The sequence below is a fragment of the Corvus moneduloides genome, chromosome 19 (assembly GCF_009650955.1).
Source record: "Corvus moneduloides isolate bCorMon1 chromosome 19, bCorMon1.pri, whole genome shotgun sequence".
Classification (NCBI taxonomy): domain Eukaryota; kingdom Metazoa; phylum Chordata; class Aves; order Passeriformes; family Corvidae; genus Corvus; species Corvus moneduloides.
In genome coordinates this window covers 3,403,429-3,423,984 of record NC_045494.1, presented here as the reverse complement: position 1 = coordinate 3,423,984, position 20,556 = coordinate 3,403,429, and the positions used below count along the sequence as shown (strand labels likewise).

The 20,556-nt window shown below is 45.3% G+C and overlaps 1 protein-coding gene across 1 annotated transcript in view; it reads right to left on the bottom strand.

Moving 5' to 3' along the window:
• Positions 1-1,586: 1,586 nt before the first annotated feature.
• CACNG4 (calcium voltage-gated channel auxiliary subunit gamma 4) overlaps positions 1,587-20,556 on the bottom strand; it is a 43,550-nt gene continuing 24,580 nt past the window's right edge. The window contains exons 2-4 of the mRNA XM_032128921.1: positions 12,180-12,263; positions 6,716-6,856; positions 1,587-5,896 (exon numbers count right to left, since the gene is read on the bottom strand). Of these exons, the coding sequence (XP_031984812.1) occupies positions 5,358-5,896; positions 6,716-6,856; positions 12,180-12,263 (764 nt within the window). The 3' untranslated portion in view covers positions 1,587-5,357. The remainder of the gene's footprint in view (positions 5,897-6,715; positions 6,857-12,179; positions 12,264-20,556) is intronic.

The window sequence follows — 20,556 nt, the reverse complement described above, 5'->3', positions numbered from 1 at the left end:
GTGGTTCCCTGCTTGCAGAACAATGCTCTGCAGAAGACCCTCCCCAGGTGAGAATAACCCAGAGAGGGGGAGATGGCACCTGCTCTGCTCTCAGCTCAAATGTGAGTTCAGCAAAGAGCTTTCTTCAAACAGGGGCTCCTCAGTAATATTTGGGCTCCCCAGCCTGCATTGCCCCAGTGTGGTGGCACCACTGGAATCGGAGTGGGCTCTGCACAGCCAATATCTGGGAATGCCACCAATGGCACCCTCTGAAAGCTCCCCGATTCTGGGGTTGGGATCATGGAAGGCAAGAGTGGAACGTGTGTGTGTGCTTTGGCTGGCAATTTTATTTTTCAGTAGACTCCCACCCCGCTGTATATAGCTGGCCATCCCTGCTGCCCCTGTGACTGATCCACAGCTCCGTGCTCCCAAAATACCGCCGGCCATGCCGGCTGTGTCGCTGGGGAAAGCGATCCCCTGGCTCTGGGAGCACGGACCGCCAGCTGAAGGTCGCGCTGGATTGCAGACAGGTGCAGAGCTTCTCCTTTCCCTTTTAGTTTCAGCACTGCCCATGTCTGTTTGTTTGCTCATTCCAAGGAAATGCCACATCCTCTTTTTCCCACTTTCCGAAGCCTGTCTCTGCTTCCCCCTTCCTATAACACCACCACGTTTCCCAACACCCCTGCTCACAGTGGGGTGGCCACACCTCCTGGAGTCACCATTTACCCACAGACTTGGGATGTAAATGTGGGAAAAACCCTTATTTATTTCAGTCCAAGGGAATCAGCTTTGGGCCTGAGCTTTAAATGGCTTCACTACCACATGTCAGAGGCATTTGAAAAGATGAATCCTCTACCTCCCTCCAGATGTGCCAATTCATCATGAGCCTGGGAGAGGTGGGTAGAGACAGGCAGCCAGTCCTCATCTTTGTAGACAGTCTGGAGGCTGAGGAACTGGGAGGTGAAGTTAAAAGAAGCATTTGAAGAAGAAATATTGTCTCTGATTCAGGGATGGTTGGGGATGTCTGGGAGTAGGGAGAGGCTGCTCAGCTGCTGGCCCATGTTCAGCACTGCTCGTCCTGCTGGGATTTTGTGTGGTGATCACAGCAAGGCTGTGTGGAGCCTCAGCACGTGGGGTTAGGCTTCCTTCAGGCAAAATGGGCGAGATCAGGGAGAGGAGGATGCTCGAGGTGAGATCATAAGAAGCCTTAAAAGCTGGAGGAAAGCTCAGGCTTGGGGAGGGCACTTCAGAACACTCTGGATTGTTTTCCTCAAGGGTGGTTTGCAGTGGCCTCTGGCCACCACACCAGGCTCAAACTGGGCACTGAAACCACAGTGTGTGTCATACGGGACAAGTTTAAGCTGGAAATGAGAAGGTTTTTCTTACTTTCCAACCAAATAACTGGAAATATTGTGAAGATATCTTATCTTGGAGATTTTGTGGTCTGTGGAACCACAAGGATAATTTTATCTCCTCTGAAATATTGGCTGCCAGTAACATGGCCAGCTGCAATCAAACAGTGAAAAACATGAAAAAATTAACAGAAATCTCAGCTCAGAGAATTTGGAAATTAAAAACCTATATACCTTTCTCCACACAAAACCAAATACATTTAAAATGGTTTATTTAAAAAGTAAGGATTGAGTACATTATACATGGTTGTGATTATACCAGTAGAACTGAAGCACAGTGGAAATAACACTTTAGAACTGCAGACAGAAATGTAGCCTCAAGGGACGTGATATATTAGCCCTTGTGGATATGTGATCCATACAGAGAGAAAAGGAAATAGAAAAAGAGTTTATTGTTAGATGTCTGGACAGCTGAAGTGATTTCTCCTTTTACTCCTATTGTGTATGAGAAATGAGGAAGAGAGAGCTCATGGTATACCTGAAACTTTGTTTCTTGGAAAATCATATCTGATCCAATAGCATTTATTACTTTTTTAGTTCTGCTGCTACAGTAGCCGATTATTGTTAATGATATGGTTTTATGGTTTTATCTGCAGGCCTTGCTGGGAAATGCGGCTCATTTGTTCGATGCTGTCCACGGAAACCAGAGAGATGTGGAAGAACAGATGATTTTTTTTTAAACTATCACTGAGTGGTTTCAAAGTCTGAGCACAATCTGACTCTGTTCAGATAGATCAACCATGGAGCAAGACTGTTCATGGGCAGGAATGCTGCAAATTTTTTAGTTTTGTCAGAATCAAAGTTTTCCATGGAAAAGGACTGGGTTTTTGAAGATTTTTTTTTTTTTTTACTGGAATTGTCAAATGAATTTTTTTGGGTTTGGCTTTGGCTGAACAATTTACTGCACTGAAACTTAGCTGCTGCATTTTCAGTTGCAGCCCTTGTTGTCCCACAGGACAAAAGCTCTGGTCCGTGTTATCTCCCCATGCCTTTGTTCCCTGTCCAGACCCCATGAGCAGCCCATGATCCCCACTCCAGCTCCATTTCTTGAAGGTGCCTGCTGGAGAAGGAGCAGATGTTCCAGCTTGGACCGAAACAGAGCATCCCTCTTGGAGAGCTGCTGGACCCAGCCCTGCCCTGGGGGAGGAAGCTCCGGCAAAGAGCAACATCCCAGAAAGCCCAGCAAGACTTTTCTTTGCCAAAAATACTGCACGTGCCTCTGCAGGTCTGAGTTGGGCTGAAGAAAAACCTTGGACTTTGGCTGGAATCAGATGGGTGGTTTGAAGCACATTCACTGGAGAACGATGACTAAAAGAACAAAACCCACGCGTGGAGCAAACCTCACACTGTCCACTTCCAGTTCAAGGTACATGAGTTTAGAGAAACAGCCTATACCTAACTCCTGGTTTTAAAGGGAATGGTTTTATTCTTAATTACAGTAAACACGGATGAGGACTTAGTTCTAACTATTAGTTTATTAACACAGTGGGAAACAAATATTTCTGGGAAATTGCACTTGAAAAATACATTGACTATAATTAGATGTAAATTAATTAGCACTTAGTATGACACACTAATGAGACAGAAGGTTGGTTTTTTTCATTGCAAACTTCTACTTCTATCATAGCTAATCAAAGTATTTTAATATTACGAAGTCTCAAAAAGTAGGAAATAATTTATTGTTTGAAAGCATAAAGATTCTTGTAAAAAAACCTTTCATCAAGAACTTTAATAATTTTAGAACCCTTTTATGTTGTCCTAGCCGAAAAGTAGGTAAAAAAGTTTTCTTTTCTGCCTCTGTTTGAATGTTTTTTAAAAAGCTTGTGTAACATCTTTCTCCATAGTGTGTTGATACAGAAAGTAGCACAACATTTTCTACTTTTAAGTCGTTCCCATTGCTCCATTCGCTTTAGCTCTCAGAATTCAGAGGTTTGAAAAAAGGATCCCAGCAGAGTTTTAACCTGAATGGAAACTCTTAATGAGCAGGGATGAAGGCTCCAACCCACCTCAGTCAAAATAACGATGTGGCTCTGCCAGGCTGAGGGCCAGGCAGAGATTAACAGTGACTAGGGGAAGACTCTCGCTTAAAATTGAGAATTGTGTCTTGGTTCTTGCAAGGAGAGAGGCTTGAGCAGGGTTTATCTGGGGCGAGAGGGGATTCAACTTGCTTTTTGGGATGTTAAGGCAGTTTCTCCGGGATTTCCCTGGAGGACTTGGTTCCACTAGCTGAAAGCCTTGTATCCAAACCACCACTGAGTCTCTGGCCCTGGGGCCATCATAGGATAAATGAAGACTAAAGAGGTTTTAACAGTTTGGCTGAGATCTCCCACTACCAGTGACTCAGACTTTCCAAATTATGGAATTTTTCTTGTCACCACTTGTCTAGTCTTCTGCTAGCAAAGATTTTCTGGGCAAAGATGATGGGGATATTCAAAGGAATTTACAGGAATTAGATGCTCCTCTCTCACTGCATCTAATTCATCTGAGGGGAATCGGGCACCTCATTCTCATATGGCTTGGTTGAGTGGTCACTAAAATCAGCATGAGTACTATTAAATTAAATTACCTTTGAGTCAGGACCTTGAACTTTGAGATCCAAGCCTAAGTGTAAAAACTGAAAGCAGGAATTTATAAGAAAAAAAAAAATATTTCAGACTCTTTCAAAAACATACAGAAGCAAAGGGTACAAATTAGTTCCCTCCTTACGCGATGCATAGAGTTTGCTGTGAGCTCTCTGCACGTAAGTAGAGGCATCATTACAAAATAAATTAAATTAGGTCGAACCACCATTTCCATCTAAAAGCAACTATACCTTGCACCATGCGGCACTTAATTAATAATAAAAAGAGTTTAATAAATATCTCATAAACTGTGATTATTTTTTTTGTTTTGTTTTGTTCTGTTTTAAAAAATACAAAGTTGTCATCTGCTCTGTTAACGCTTGACTCCCATTGCTGTGGGAATTTCGCCAGTCCAGGCGCATGAGCTTCTCATTTGCTGACGCACGTTGCTCAGAGATCTTCGTTTCCAGTAGCGTTAGTGTTGCACTTGTGAAGCAGTAAGGAAATAGGAATGCGGTCTCAGGGGAGTGGCGGCTCCGCGGCTGCCCCGGCTCAGCCCTGCTCCTCGCCTCACTCTAGGAAGTCTCTAGGGGCTCCTGACAGCCAGCACTCAGCACCTTGCCAGATCAGGCACTAGGGCTCGTCAAAATGAGAATTCAAGTTTTCTAAACGTTAGGCAAGAAATGATATTTGCAACTATGCTCGAGTCCCACCTACTTTAATCTTTTCCCTTTCTAGGTGTTTCAAGACGCACCCACCCTCTGCTCCTCGGCCTGCATTGCCCCAAAGGATGCCTTACCCCAGGAATGGGAGACACCCTTCCCACTCCATTGGAGAGTCTGTAATGCTCAGTACATGGGTGCTCTACGGTTTCAGTGGCACAGGTCAGTTTTAGAAAGTGTTGCCTTCAAAAATATTTTCTTTTTTTTCTTTTTTTTCTTTTTTTTTTGAAAGAGGCAAAGCTTACGCCATGTCAAAGGAAAGTGGCTCACTTGATGAGTAGTTCATATTCATCCTTGGGCTTGGTTAAAAATTATATTTGCAAGTTTGTATTAAGGGATCTCAATATTAGAAAAAAAAAGTTGTACAACAATTTTTCAGTAATCCTTTAAAACACACTGGTGGCCAGTCCTTTGCAGTTTCTCCAAGACTGTGTACACACTACAAAAGTGCAGGAACATGAACTGCCTTCATCTTGTGACACCAAGAACGGAAATCAACAAACTCCAATTAGCTTCAAAAAAAGCTATGAGCATGTAAATATCTTTATGTTGGTCCAGAGGATCTCCACTTGCTACCTCAACACATGCCACAATTAAAGAGGTGAGAGGGTATTTTAACATCGCTCCTGACAGATCCATCCTGTTTGGACATCTCTTCAAAAAGCACGAGGAAGGAAGATGCTTCAAACAGGTGTCGTTCTCCTGTTGACCATATTCACATGGAGTCCTTCCTTAAATTCCTTCTGGAGGAAGTTGTGGACCTGCAGGAAACTGGCTTCTTGGTCTGCGTTGTAGCTGGCAGCCGTGGTAACCTTCAAAGGCTCCCTGGAAAGGGTGTACATGGAAATTTCGTTCATGGGGATGGTGCCTGCTATCTTCATGCCAACCGGAGAAATGTCCCTGGATGGAGAAGGCTCCGTGGATCGGGAGCTGGATCTGGACCTCCGCCTCCTGTACCTATAGCTTGGCATCCTGGCATAAGGAGAACTGGAAGAAGTCTTAAGGAATTCCCTCTTGGTCTTAAACCTCAGCTCTTTGTTCTTCTCAATATAAATGTTCACAGCCAGAACACCTATGGTTTCGGCCACAATAAAAGACAAGGCTCCAAAATAAAAAGACCAACCATAGTTGTAATGGTTCTTTTTGTCCTCATCTCGCTTGTCACTTGGGTCACCTGCATTGCTCGATATGTAGACAATGATCCCTATGATATTACTTAGACCTGGAGGAAGAAAAACATAAATCAGTGGTTATGTGCCTGGGGAGATAAAATTCAAGCCACGTTACTTTCTGGACCTGAATGGCTCTAAGACTGGGACAAGGAAATTTTATTATATTTATTTACTCTTACATTTATCTCAAGGTTTCAAAATATTCCTGAAAAACAACCAATAGATCAACATATGGGTCACGCGTGCTCACATGAATCCCAAAATACTCAGCAGGACTTTTTCCCATCTCTTCACTGCCACAGTGGGAAAGAAGAAGCGTATGGGAGCTTGCTAGTATTGTTAGTGGGATTCTAACATCCAAAAGAATGATAAAAATACAGGGCTATGGCTGTTCACCTTGATCAAGATAAGTTCTCTTCCATCTTGCTGAATTTTCATCTAAATGCAGCATGCTTAATCCAGGCTTCAGGGAGAGGTATTAACAATGGGGCTGACTCTCTCAGATGTCTCTAGTGTGAAAAACAGGTTCACCTATCAGAGGTGAATGTTTTCTGCCTTCATATTAAAAAAAAAGGCCCTAGGTATAAGAGATGCCTGATTCATCTAATGTTTAATACATTTTAAATAGTGTAAAACATGCTTGTTACCGAATTTCACTTCCTTCTGCAGGAAAACCAAAAGCTTTTCTAGAACATACTTGTTGTAGGGCTTCAAGAGCAAAATTTTGTCTTGAGAAATTTGCCTGGTGTGGTTTTGTTAATGCCCTCCGTTCAGGAAAGGGATGCAGAGAAAGCACTGCCAAGGAGCTTTTCCACAGTCTTTTCCAGTTGAAAAAGGCAGGACTTCTTAAGAACTCAATTTAAACATACCTGCTGCAACAAAGAGAATCCCAGCGCTGAGAATAATGTTGTTTTTGCTGTTGTAAATCCTTCCTGCTCCGACACAGAGTCCTCCCAGCAACAGCAAAATTGTGCTTAGGATGGGGAACACGCTGGAGGCACGGACAATGCCTGGAGGGAGACAGGTAGGAAAGGAAGAGAGACAGTAATCATTTCCAATGCCTCCTTGGGTGGAAGCATGGAGATTAGAGTCGCAAAACCCTTGCTTTTTCCTAAAATCTTTGAGAAGAATGATTTAATAGAACCAGAGAATTGTTAAGGTTGAAAAAGACCTTTAAGATCATCAAATCCAACTGTGAAACCAGCACCTCCACCATGCTTAGCACTAAACCATATCCTTGAGTGCCACATCCACATGTTTTTGAACATACTCAGGGGTGCCTATTCCAGTGCTTTATAACCCTTTCAGTGAAGAAATTTTCCCTAATCTAACTTACTATTTTTTTTTTATTCCTTTTTGCTAGAATTATCACCGATTCTGCATTTCTGGGCATGTTTTTGGGATGATGAGGCCATGAGGTGGTCAGTGTGACAGACTCTCAACTGAGTGGCTTCAATCTTTTGAGCTTTCTCCCAGGAAGTCCAGTGTTATTGGCATTTTCTGATGCCACCGTGTGCAGAATATTTCTGGCAAAGCATGAGGTAAGTGACAGTAAGACCCAGCATCACGCAGGGAGCAGCAGTGAAAAATTCATGAGCTGGCTGTGAACCCTACAACGTTTGGGACAGCTGGAGCAGACGGATCTGTTCCATGGTGCACACCCAAGGTGAGCAAATTACAGCTCTTGAAGTCAGCAGCACCCATGTTGCCAGCAAGCACGGCTAATAACCCCTTTTTCTTTTGCTAGATATTAAGGACATCAAAACCTTTCAGATTTCTAAGGAAGGAATTTTAACAAGTGTATCTTAGATGTATGTGTTTAGTTTCCTGACAGCAAAATAGTCATTTAAAATTCTGTATGCTTCAGTCCATTCACCAGCGTGGGCTATAAAATCCCCCACAAAAATATTAAAACACTACTTCAAGCCAGCTTTCAAAGTCGGGTCACAACAAAGAGTAGCAATCGACAGGAAGTGGCAGGGAAGGAACAAAAGGGCTGAGAAAAAATAAACAAGCATGAGAAGAAAGATGTCTGTATTGTAAAAACCATTCAGGTTTAAAAGCTGGCAGGGGTTCCTGAAAGGCAGAGTGAGGAACCGAGTTTTATTGCTCTAGAGAGAGGATTTTTTTTTTTTTTTTTTTTTTTAAGTCGGGGAGATAAGGTGCTGAATACTGCTGCGGAAAACAGGATCACTCTGAAGCCGGGGAAAGGCGAGAGCACAGAGGGGAGCCCTGGCAGTGCGAGGGGTGCCAGGCTGGGGGGATCCCAAGGCGAGTGAGAGTCGGGGCTGCTGTCACAGTGGCATGGAAATCCCACAGCAGACTGGGAGGCCACGGGCACCCCAGGGCTGAATGAATGGAGAGGAGAAAACGCCATCTGGGCCGCTGCGGTGCCGTGACCGCCGCGGTCTCTCCGGGTCCATCCTCCTGGCTGACACGCACAGCGAGCGGCGCCCGTTTCCCCGGGAGAAACGGGCAGATGTTACAGCTGCTGCTTTCTCATTTTGCTGTCGATGGCCGTGGCGTTCCCGACTCAGTGAATCGCTTCCTAACGATTCCCCTGGTAACTGGTGGCAGAGCTCCCAGTGGCTGCGGGAGGGACAGGGCTGGGGGGCTGCACCAGCATCGCTCTGTGTGCCCTGCACGACCCCGGAGCCCCCGCTCGGCCCGGGCCTTGGAGGGAGGGTGCAGACACAAACCCAAAAAGACAGTCCCTGCCTGGGAAGCTTCTGCCTTTATCGATCTGCAACAGCGAGAAAAGCCCATCCATTCCCAAACTAGCAGCGTCGCTGCACGTGTCCTTCACAGATGGGGCATTTTCCAGCCGGATCTGAGCCCAGTCCAGGCGGGTGCATTGCTATTCAGACAGCGTCTTGCAGGAACTGCCAAATCCAAGTGATGCGGGTGGGTGTAAGGTCTCTGGTCAAAGCCTGTTGAGAGGTGAGAGCCTGTTCCCTTGTCCTGGGTGTACCCTCACGTGTGTGGTATGAATTAACAGCACTTTGGCTTTTGGGTCAGTTTTTACAGTCAATTATTAGAAAAAGATTCAAAGTCAGTCTCTGCTGCTGGACATTAAGGCACCCCAAATCGCTGTCTGTCTGTTTGTGCCCTGGCTAAAGGCTTAAAATCTCCTGTGGCCCACTCTTTATGGATGTTGTTTCCTGTACTTTATGGTCATGCTGTTTATAATGATTCCAGTTAAGTCAAAGAGCTTTCCCAAAATGCTTCAGTGATATCATTGGAAGGAGCTTGTCAGACATGCCAATTGTAGGGGGTGGGTTGTTCCATTTGTACTAATAAACTCCAGAGATGATTTTTCGGTAGTAGGGAATTATTGCGAAGAGAAACAAAACACACAGTGTTCTCTTCCTGAAAAACTCCACGGTATATTTTTTCTCACAATATGTACTTTTAGCTCCGAAATTTCAAAGGAAGCTCATAAGGTACCACGTAGAATTTACATATGTCTCCTGATACTGGTAATAAAATGACAGCACATCAAAAAGCATTACGGCAATCTGGTTTTTGCTTTCTGCCTGGCTTTTTCTCCCCCCTTGTTTACCGTCCTGTCGGTTTGCATCGCCTGCTGTGCTCCGCTATGTGTGGTGACACCTCCTTCGGTGGAGCCGCGGCGCTGCTCCTCCCCATGGGGCTGCAAACCCTGCTCGGCTCGGGCTTTTAATCTCCAGAAAGGCAAGAGCCGAGGGAATGGCTTTGAAAACAGGATGCTCTAGCATGCAGGGAAGGAGGGATAAAATTGTAGAGATGTCCCTGAAACGGGGTGCCCTTGCTCAGAGCAACAGAGCGCCGACATCCCCAGCGCACAGTGAGGATGAGATCCCCCTTCTGCAAAGGGAGAGGTGCTTGTGTTTCCTGTGATGCTGGATGGGAGCAGCTCGGGTTTTGTGTGCCCAAAGGAATGCCGGAGAGGAGGGAAGCGGGAGAGGAGGGAAGTCGGGGCACGTTTGCCGCTGGGGATGCGGTAGCAGCCCGGGGACCGCGCGGGCTCTCCGTGCTGGCAGTGGGACATCTGCTGCTCGCTGGGGCCCTGCACAGGCATGTGAGGGGGATTTTTTTAGACATGCAGATTGGCGCGTGTTGCCACGGGGAAGGTTCAATAGAAAGGGTCTTGTTTGAGCTCCTCTGCACGTGTCAGTTGTCACCGTGCTGTCATTCGCTTGGTTTTGCAGGGAGCAGCTTGAACACCAAAGGGCAAAATCCAAACTCCTGCCTCTACCCACACCCTGGGCCAAAGTCTCCTAAAATTAGTCGGTTTTGTCACTGATTTCCATGGGGTTTTGGACCAGGGCTCGATCCTGCTAGCACTACAATGTTTGCATTTCTCTGAAGCCCAAATTAAATTGGGGACAGTGGTAGAGGCTGAGACCCCTCACGCTGCTCTTTCAGGAGCACGAAATACATGAGTGTTGGTGCCTTTGTCTAAGCCAGGCAGGAAAAATAAGGATTAGTCCCAACATGTCCCTCTGAGAAACTGTGCCAAGAAATGGCCAGAAACAGTGGAGAATGATATGGAGCCAATAGACTGCAAAGGCGTTGCAGAGGGCAAAAATGGGACGGAAGCTCTCACGTCCCTTTGAAACAGGATGCAAATATCCTCCTGTCTTAGACAATGATTTGGTCCCTATTACATATAGGTATGAGCTCATCTCCTTTGGATTTAGACATGTAACCTTTCAGTAATCTCTAAATCAACTGTATGCATGGGAAACTGCAGTTCTTCTTATGAAAGTTAAAGCCAAGGAGCCTTGTCTCCGTGCAGACTCTGTGAGATGAGCTCTGCTCTGTGGGGGAGACACCGGAGACTGATTCTGCAGAAGACATAAAGGGTTGGACCAACTTGTTTTTAAGGTCTGTACTTAGTCACTTTTGCAAACAGCTTTTAGGAACACTCGTCACAAGCACACTTACAAACAATTTACCAGTCTCATGTCTTAATGTGGAGCTGGAGACCGTTTTTCCCAGTTCTCACTTTTCTCCATATAAAGAAGGCAAAATGTACTTTTATCAAGATGCTATTTAATTCCTCTTCCATTTTACTAATAATGTTTGTTTCCTAAAGCTGACTTGGCATCAATTTAACATTAGTTCCAAGGCTTTGTATGAAAGATAAATGCAGCTGTGCTCACACTCCGCCTGAGCTCTGAAATTATGTCACCCGGGTGCTATGACTGATCTAAATTGACAAGAGCAAAGAGGAAAAAAACATCTGGGCTTTCTAGTGAGGCAAACTTTTTGGAGATTTTTTTCCTTCTTCATGTCTTAGCAACTAGAAGTTGTTGCCCAGAAGTGAGCAGAAGGGCAGAGTGGTTCTCGAAGTGGTGTCTCAGGTAATTAATATTGTAATTGAGGAGTTCTCTGCCTTGCCAGCGGTATTGTTCTCTGCTCCCTGATTTCCCAACATCTTGTGAGCTGCAGTTCCTCTCCCTGGTAAAGGGCACTGCCTTCAGCTTGGCTGCTCAGCTCTTTCGTTCAGAAGGAACAACAACGCAAGGAGTCCTCTGGGGAAGGGGAACCCAACTTCAGCTTTGCAGGTTTCATGGTTGGGTTCCAAGACTTCCCATCAGCTGAGAGAATGGTCACGTGGAGGAGGTGAAACAATTGCCCTTGTTTCAAGCACCAGGTTGGTGGATGAAGCCCCTTCTGGACGGAATCACATGCCAGCATGGAGCAGCAGTGGGTGGCTGGCCAGGCAGGGAAGCCACAGCCCCTGTTCATGCCGGGATTTTGCTGTTAGCTGCAGAAATTTCAGATTCCTTCCTACAGTTCAGTAATTTCACTGCAGGGGAAGGTGGCTCAGCAGCTGTTACAGGCTGAGGCTTGAGTAAGGGTTGGGTTTAAGCATTAGGTAAATCTTCCTAATGGGCTGGAACCCACTTCTCAAATCTGTTTTGTTACACTAACCCAATAAATACTCCCTCTGTAAAATATCCTCGCCAATCTGGGCATGATAGCTGTAGTTTTCATTTGAAAATTTGCCATATGATGTTTAGAGAATGGACACCAAAATCATGAGCATTACTCTGGCCGAAGCAAACCCTTGGAAAAAATCCTTGAAACCCCATGGCAAGAGGGTTGAAACTAGGTGGTCTTCAAGGTCCCTTCCAACGCAAACCATTCCATGATTCAATGACTATGAAATTGGGGTCCCCAAGGGTGATGGTTGTGTCAGCTGCAGCATGAACTGGACATGTGCCACCACTGAGCTGTGCAACCCAGTTTGGGCCAGTCTGGCAGTGAGTAAAACTCTACAGAACAGACACCCAGGGAAGCCTCTCAGGCCATATCTGTGTGTTAGGTATCACTGTCACTCACGGAGAAGGTATTCGGAGCTGTCGTGGTCGTAGTCATTGTCTTCAGGGAAGTGGTTGATTCGGAAACAATGTCCTTTGTAGATGCCTAAATGAAAACAAAGCAAACAGAACCCATAAAGAACAGAACCAGGTAAATGTGCTTTTTTTTACCTGTCAAGAAACCATCTTTAAAGTAGTGAATTTTGAGCAGATTGGGCTGAAGGAAGGGACAGCCAGGATTCCTGGGCTCTTTTCCTTCAGCCACTTATATCATTCTCTTGAGTTTTTTAATCTCTAAGTGCTTCACTTTATCAGTGCCGTGCTTATCTTACAAGCATACTGGGTTTGCAAATCTTCTTTTTGTTCCCAGAGTGGCCGTCATGCTGAGTCCCTGCTCCATGGCTGGGGCTCTAAGTGCCAATCTTGCTCCCATCACCCTTCCCATCTCATGCCAGTGAAGTGCAGCCTTCCCTTATCAGAGCTGGTAAATGCTGAATTGTCTGAGGCCTCTTCAATTACTCTCTAGGCTGCAAAAACAAGTCTATAAATCTCTTCCTCCTGAAGTTTAAGCCCATATGTCCCACTCAAGGTTGGCTCAGCTTTTAATAGCATATTTGTTTAGTTAACTGGGAGCCTGTGCAGTAAATCAGGGCACAGCGTGCACTCCTGATACCTGAAGGGACAAAGCTGCAGCTGGCCGGACAAACCCCTCGCTCGACTGGACACCTCAGCACTTTGTCCACGTAGGTAAAGCTTTCCATGAGCATTTTGTGTTCTTTCCCATCACAGTTATCCACAGTCTGAGCTGGAGTTGGGTCGCTGTGGCACAAGGAGCTACGTGGGGACCTCTCCCGAGAGAGCTTCCTGCAGGAGTGAGCCCTGAGCTGTGACTGTGCCGTGGTGCTTCCATTATTCATTAACCAGTGCTCTCCTGCTTAGGAACACATCACCCAGGCTGAGTTATCCCTGCACAGGAGCCTTGGTGCTTACAGCTTGAGCTGGCAGAAGGATTTAAAACCCATTAGTTAATACTACTTTAACAGAAGCACAGCTGCAGTCTGTAGGATATAAATGTGGATTTATTTCACTACCTATTACCAATGATTACGAAGATCTCAAAAGAATTACTAATCCGGAGGATTTAAATTGCACCCTGTGAGTGTCAACTGCAGGCTTGCTACTACAGCGCATTTAATTCTTCCAGTAAATGATGTATCGGCTCTAATTGCAGCAGCGGCTCAGGCTTTCTCTGCATGGCACTTCAAAGGCTGGGAACAACATGTAAGTGGCTCATGTCACATCTGGAAGTGACACACCTGTCCTGGCTGCCAGGTGGGGAGAGCACTTCAGCTGGGACTGCTCCTGCTGAGCCTGTGTGCCTGAGCATCCCCGTGATGGCCATCACTGTGTCTGTTGCTCCTCACGGCTCTTGGGCATGGCAACCCAAACCTCAAGTTTTAAAGATCCCAGTGCTTATTTTCATGGCAGTTCACGCAATGAAACTGAATCATTCCCAGCATTACAGAGTCTCTGAGACTGGATGGTGATTTCATTGGGTCTCTCCATTAAGGCGTGCAATTTACCGGAAATACATTCAGAGTGTGATTTTTATCCTCTCTATTTATTAAGGAAAAATCTAAATAATCTTCCCATCCTAATTTCCTGTGGAAATAGGCTTTCCAATGACTGTGCCTGTGTGTGTATGGGTGGGGCCATCTCTCAGTTTGTACACACTTCTCTCTCTGTAGGTATTGTATTCTGTGTCCTTCTCACACTGACAGAAGGCAGGGTTAGATGGGATATTAGGAAGAAATTCCTCCCTGTGAGGGTGCTCGCCCAGAGAAGCTGTGGCTGCCCCATCCCTGGAAGTGTCCAAGGCCAGGTTGGACGGGGCTTGGAGCAACCCGGGATAGTGGAAGGTGTCCCTGCTCATGGCAGGGTGTGGAATGAGATGGGCTTTAAGATCCCTTTCAACCCAAACCATTCCATGATTCTATGATTCTCCAATAAAAGTTAAGGTAATTGGTTGAATTTATCCAGTCTTGATAAAAAAGTAGAAGTATCCCAGGTCACCAAGCTCCCAGTGCAGACAAGGGAGATGCCTGAAGGAGAGAGCTCTGTGCACCCACCATAAGCTCCTTTTGCACGTTCACAGAGTGCGGACATGGCAACAGCCCAAACAAACACTGCGGTTTCAGAACACTGCAGTTCCAGAACTTAACAGACAAGAAGTCTGCAAGACTGAAACGTTCCCCAAGCCTCTTGTGCTGCAGCACTGATGGACTGATGGAGGGGTTTGGGCTCTGTAAAATGGCCCAACGTAATTAAACTGCTGAGTGAAACGGGCCCCTCAGCAGAACTTTCACAGAGGCCATGAAGCCATTCCTTCCACCGCAGGGCAGGAATGTACCAGCAGGACAGCAGTGATGAGATCTTCATTTTCTGGCTCTTATATTTAGAGCCTCTCACATGAAAGAGTATTAGCAAGACTTGCAGAGGCAAAAAACAGGATAACCACACCTCCCCCCATTAAAAAAAAAAAAAAAAAAAATTCAAAATCTGGATGAATTTGAGAGTTGTTTTTATTTTCAGTTTTTAGGAATTCTGGGATTGGTCATTATTGATTGGTCATTATTTATCTGGCTAAAATATAGAAATAGCAAATGACTGTGAAATTTGGACTTGTATCAATGCCTAGGAATCCAAAATATTCTCCTCAGTATTTTGATGTAGTTCAGACCAGAGATACTGGTTCAAGGTCCTCTTTAACATCTGTGGTATTTGATAACTAGTAACAGCAGCCAACTGGATAACTTTTTTCTATAAACTGAACAAATGCAATGTAATTCAGCAGCAGCTTATTAAACTCTCAGTGAGGCTTGAAGTTGCTATCAAGAACCCTGGTGATTTACAGGGTATTGAGGCCTCTTTCAATCCACAAAGTAGCATAAATAAAGGCTTGCTAGGAAAAGTAACAATTCCTCTTTTCTTCATAATGATGGACTTTGAAACTCAGATTTGGCAAAAATTAAAACTAGCTGGAGAAGCTACTGAAGCAGTGGTCAGCTCTAAAAGCAGAACAGCAGAGTCTGAATTGTATTTATACATTAAAAGTAAGAACAAAGCAAAGCTGGGATTTGGTGGAATACCCATCTCCATGCCCTGGCATGTAAAGCAATGCAAAAAGAATAAAAGCCCTGGAATGGCAGAGGTGGCAGAAAAGGAAATGCCTCAGTTAAACTCAGTAACAACCATTCTGCAGCATCTGCACAAGGTCTGGGCTCCTTGAAGCTCTTCTCGAAGGCTTCTCAGCAGCTGCCTTGAAGAAATATGTAGGCAAACAAGGCCACTGGTCCACAGTCACTGAGGCACATGAAGCCATTTCCCACCCCAGAAGGTGATGTGGGAGAGAGATTTTCTTCCTTGCTTGAGTTTGGAGATACAGTCCCTTATATCCTTGGGACAGGAAGATGGAATATTTAACTCATACTGCTGTACCCACTAGAGAGAGGTAAATAAACTGGAATCACTGCCTAACAGATACTAAAATATTGAGAAGCACTTCTGAATACCTCTTGAGAGCGAGATATAATATCCCACTGAGATGCTGTAAGTATTACTCCTTTCTTTGAATGATTACTGATATGTTTTTAATGATGCTTTTAGAAATACAAATATTAGAATGTATTTTTTTCCTTCACAATAACAACATCTTTGTTCTCAATTTTGAGCCAGGACTTCAGGATCTGTGTTAATTATAATGAAGAGGTAAATTTTCTGAAGTGTTGTTGATGGTGTAAGAACAACTTTTTTCCACTGGTTGCAGCACACTTAACTGTATGCATTTAAGAACTAAAAAGCATTTCTTACTTGGTTCTACTCTGTGTTCAAGGGCTTCTCTGGCAAGGTTAGTACTTCCCAATCTCACTAAGTGTTGTTCAGACAACTATAATTAGAGTGTGATGTACTCGGATAATGTGATAAGGGAGGGAACTGTAGTGCCTAAGTGAAGATTAAGCTTTGTTTTGGGGTTTGAGATCTTAAAATAGAGGTTTCAACAGCAAATCAAAGTAGTGATCCCAAATTCTGATGACATACTGCCTTCTCCTTGCTCTTTCTCAAATAATCTTTTAATAATCCTGCCTCTGCCACTGCAGATTGCTCACTGGGTTTTTATTTTTTCATGACTGAGAGTGAAAGTTAATGCTTAGGGTGCAAATGCTTATTAATTTGGTGGCCATGCATTACATGATCCCGTTATTGTCCATAACATCAGCCATGTCTTTGAGAACAGCCATTTCCTGTGATTAGTGTTCATACATGACAACATTCCCTGATGCCCTGGAAGTGTTTGCACAAATCAGCACTGGAAAACAGAACCCTCAAGTTCTGACAATATTTGTCAACACAAGGCTGTACTTTTGTTTTCTCCCTGACCTAATCCTGAAAACTCTACACAAAAAGATCTTCCCATAGCATTGCTGCTCTGTTGTCATTTAAAATAGGTTTCCAGCACTCCAGACTCGAGCAGCTCTGCAGCAGAGGGCCCTGTCTGCGGGGGACTTCTGTCAATAGCAATTTTTGTCTCCCTGTGCTGAGCAGGCACTTACAGGAGGCGATATCCGATAGCTGTGGGAGACACTCGAGGAGAGAGGGGCCGAGCTGCTCCCTCCTTCTCCATCATCTTCTGCAGAGCTACTGCTCCATTAACTGTTTCAGCTGCCAGCCCTCTTTATGCAGTAAAATGTTGGGTGTGAGACCTGGTAGAGAAGCCTTTCTTGTTTTCTCATGGGACACCAGACATTTGCAATGTCTTGGATCAAGCTCTCTCCTGCCAACATGCCACATTCCTGCAGCTCTTGGGCAGCTGTGGATACTTGGAGCACACACATGCACACTATTAATAGTGTGAAACAGGGGATTCTCCCAAAGGAGTTGCACCAGTGGGATGAGGGCTGTGAATGTCAGCTGCAGAAGTGGTCACTTGGCTCCAGCAGTCACCTGCAGGCAGGTAAATACACCCACAGTCATCCACCCCAAAATCCCACCAACCAGCCAATTTCTTTCTGGCAAATGTGGGACTTCTGGGATGGTTTGGAGACATGGAGCAGAATTATTTTCAGGATCATTTGACAGCAAGTGCTTGCGGAAACAGGGAATACAAGTTGAAAGGAGCTGACTGTATATTAAAAATAAGGCAGTTAGTAAGGTACCATGGGAAATTTGGACCAATGGTTCTGCTTGTTGCATCTATTCTGTGATTAAATACTGTGCCTCAGTTCCAGAGCCGACTGTCAGCCTGATTTACTGCAACACATGAATATCTGAATGTTTAAATGACAAGTTTTCTGAATATATCAGCACAGAGAAGGCTGACTGACAGATAGCATCACAGACCACAAGAAAAGCGTGACATGCAGAGTGGGGCTGTTGTAACAGAAGTTGCCTGAACACAGTGTCCATCCCAGCATGTCATGCAGGACTGGGTTTCCTTAACGGCATGGCTTTACACTTCCCTTGGACATCAGTGCAGAACCTCTATTTATAGTGAGTGAGAGTGTCTCAGTGCTGGACTCCGCCAGGGGAGAAGAGAAACAGTTGTGTATTTTTTTCCTTAGGAGGATTTCTCTGCTGACAGGTTCTGAAGCCTTTTGCTGAGTGATTTGAGCAATAGTGAGCAAAGGAGATCAGACATGCCAAAAAATGTTCATCTCTACACAAATATCTATCTGTGCACTGTGTTCATTTGTTTGATTTTCCACCAGTACAGCTCCCCTGTCTCACTGGACTGACACCACAGTACACGCAGCTGCTGCATTCGCTTTCTTCTCATTCCTCTTGTAAAATAACCCTCAAGAAGAGGAATCGAGGGTGCACCTCCTTTTACTTTCAAAACCTGCTTTGTGGTGCTGGTGGTCAAATGGGCTATTCTTGTCCTGAGCTCTCCCCTCAGACCACAAGGAACAGCATTAGATTTTCCTGTAGCTTGGAACTGTCTATGTTAAACTGTCCCAAGTTTGATTATTTGTCTCCTGCTGGTTGCTGAGAGTTTCACAAGCCTGTCCTTAAGTTACTCGAATGAGCACAGATCCCATGAGCCTCTGCCTGGAGATGTTTAATGCTGTCATTATAAAAGAAATCATGAACTATTGATGCAGGTCATGTGCAAAACACACCTCATGTGAATTTGCTACACCACAATGCTGCTGTGAGCCGCCTTCATCACCATGGAGGATGGAGCCAGCAGCAGAAGAAGAAGCCTCAGGAGGTTAAATACACATTTATTGGGTGTCTGCCTTTGAAAAAGTTTGGCTGTTGTGAGAGGTGGGAACTTCAAAGCATAGGCTGTTTTTGAGACAGATTCTGTCTGACACCCCCGGGGTCCTGCCAGTCCTGGAAATTTGTCCCCATGACAGTTTGTATTTTTGTTCCATCCTGATGAATTTGATGAAGATCACTGCTCATACCTGGGGTTATTGTCATACTTTTGCCAGGGTAGGTCCTGTTTCCAGAAAATGCTCAGAACCTAAAAACATTAGGAGTTTATTCCCGTAACTGTGGGCTACAATGTACCATAAACCAGCTGGGCAGGACAAGCTGCCCGTGTGTGTCGTGGTCAGGCCAAAGCAAATTCAGGTCAGCTAAGTCCTTAAAAGGAGTTCATCCTTACTCCTAACCATGTTTCTCTACAGGTCTTGAGACTGTGAAAAAAAGAATCTTGTATTTCACTTATAGAAGTCCTTTCCTTCTTTCTCTGTCTGTCATTCCCTAACTCAGAACTCACTTGTTTGTCATTGCAGGGAGTGGAACTGCCTACTTATGGGCCAGATTCTGATTTCACTGCAGTAGACTCAAATCTGTCTCACCCAGTGATATCAGAATCTGGCCTACTCCCTTTTGTTTGCTTCCCATCTACTTCCCGGGCAGAAAGAAAATTATTTTTAAATGTTGAAATGTATGAAATTTGCCCCACTTTCTTCCTTAGGAGCTGTCGTCTCAAACAAACCCTTTGGGTTCTTCTTTTGATCTATTTTCAATTGTCTGGTGGGCAAAGCAAAACTCCTCCTCAAGTCTCTTATTTTCTTATCTTCTGCTGTGACATGAATTTCCCCTTTTTCCAGTCCTCCCCCTCCGCTGCCTACAGACCTTCCACTGCTCAGAGCTTCCTGGCAGTCCCCTCGGTGTCAGGTGAGGAACAACCAGTCAGGATTTGATGCCTGCTCCATTTTGCTCCTCTTTAAGGCTTTTAAAGGCAGAACACCTTCCCGGTGTGCTCAGTACCTCAGGAGGGCTCCGAGGAGCTGGAGGAGACGCCAGAGCAGCTGCTGCTGCTGCCCATGCACTGCAGAGGAACTGGGGCTGGCAAGGAGCTCTTGCCTGGTCTTTATTCTTAGTGCTCCCCATTCCCCTCAAGCCTGGCAGAAGCACGTTTTCTCCAGGAGTAGGTCTGGGTTTATCTTGTCGTCTGATATGCTCAGTCTCACTGTTAATCTCACTCCATAAATACTCCCTCCTGTATTTATTGTAGACTTTCTATGAGAGAAGAGACTGTCTTATACCACCACTCTCCAGTATTTAGAATATTCTAATCTGCTTTCCCCAACTTGCCTGCACTGTGGCAGTGCTTGATCTGATTCCCTTTTGCCGTCCACAGCCTCTCCCTGGTGTTCCTAGACAAAGCCCTCTCTGTTGGAAGCAGAGGCCGCTCACAGCCCCTTCTTTCACCACAGTCCCACAGAACGAAGGCTGTGCTGCTCTGTTGCTTGCATTGCTTTTTTTACAGTGGTCTTAGACTGCAGTGGAGCTCATGCTTGGTGTGGCCGAGGAGCCACCTCCAGCGTCCTGAGTGCCAATTCCACAGCCGCAAATAGCAACTGGCAAGGTTCCCACTTGGGCAGTTCAACCTTCATGTCACAACCACCCCTTTTAGAAAACTCCTGAGTTTCCTGTGGACCAGATGTGATGCCTTAGCTGACCTCCTCCAGATGCCAGGGGATGCACACTATTTCCCAGAGAAGTTGGCCCCATAGCAGAAGGTGAACCTTGCTTAGGTGGTAAAGAAGTCCACTGTTCATGGAACGACAGAATGGTTTGCGTTGGAAGGGATCTTAAAGCTCATCTTGTTCCACCCCCTGCCGTGGACAGGGACACCTTCCACTAGAACAGGCTGCTCCAAGCCCCATCCAACCTAGCCTTGAACACTTCCAGGGATGGGGCAACTCTGCTGTTCGGGGGTGACTTCTAATTCTGGCAGGAACAATTTTACTCTAAGCAAAATACTCTTTGTTATTTTGATCTGCAATCCAGGATGCACCAAACACTATTTTATACAGCCTGGTAAAGCATCTCCAGATTCTGGATCATCTACACCAGAAGATATCCCAGGAAATGCCTACAGA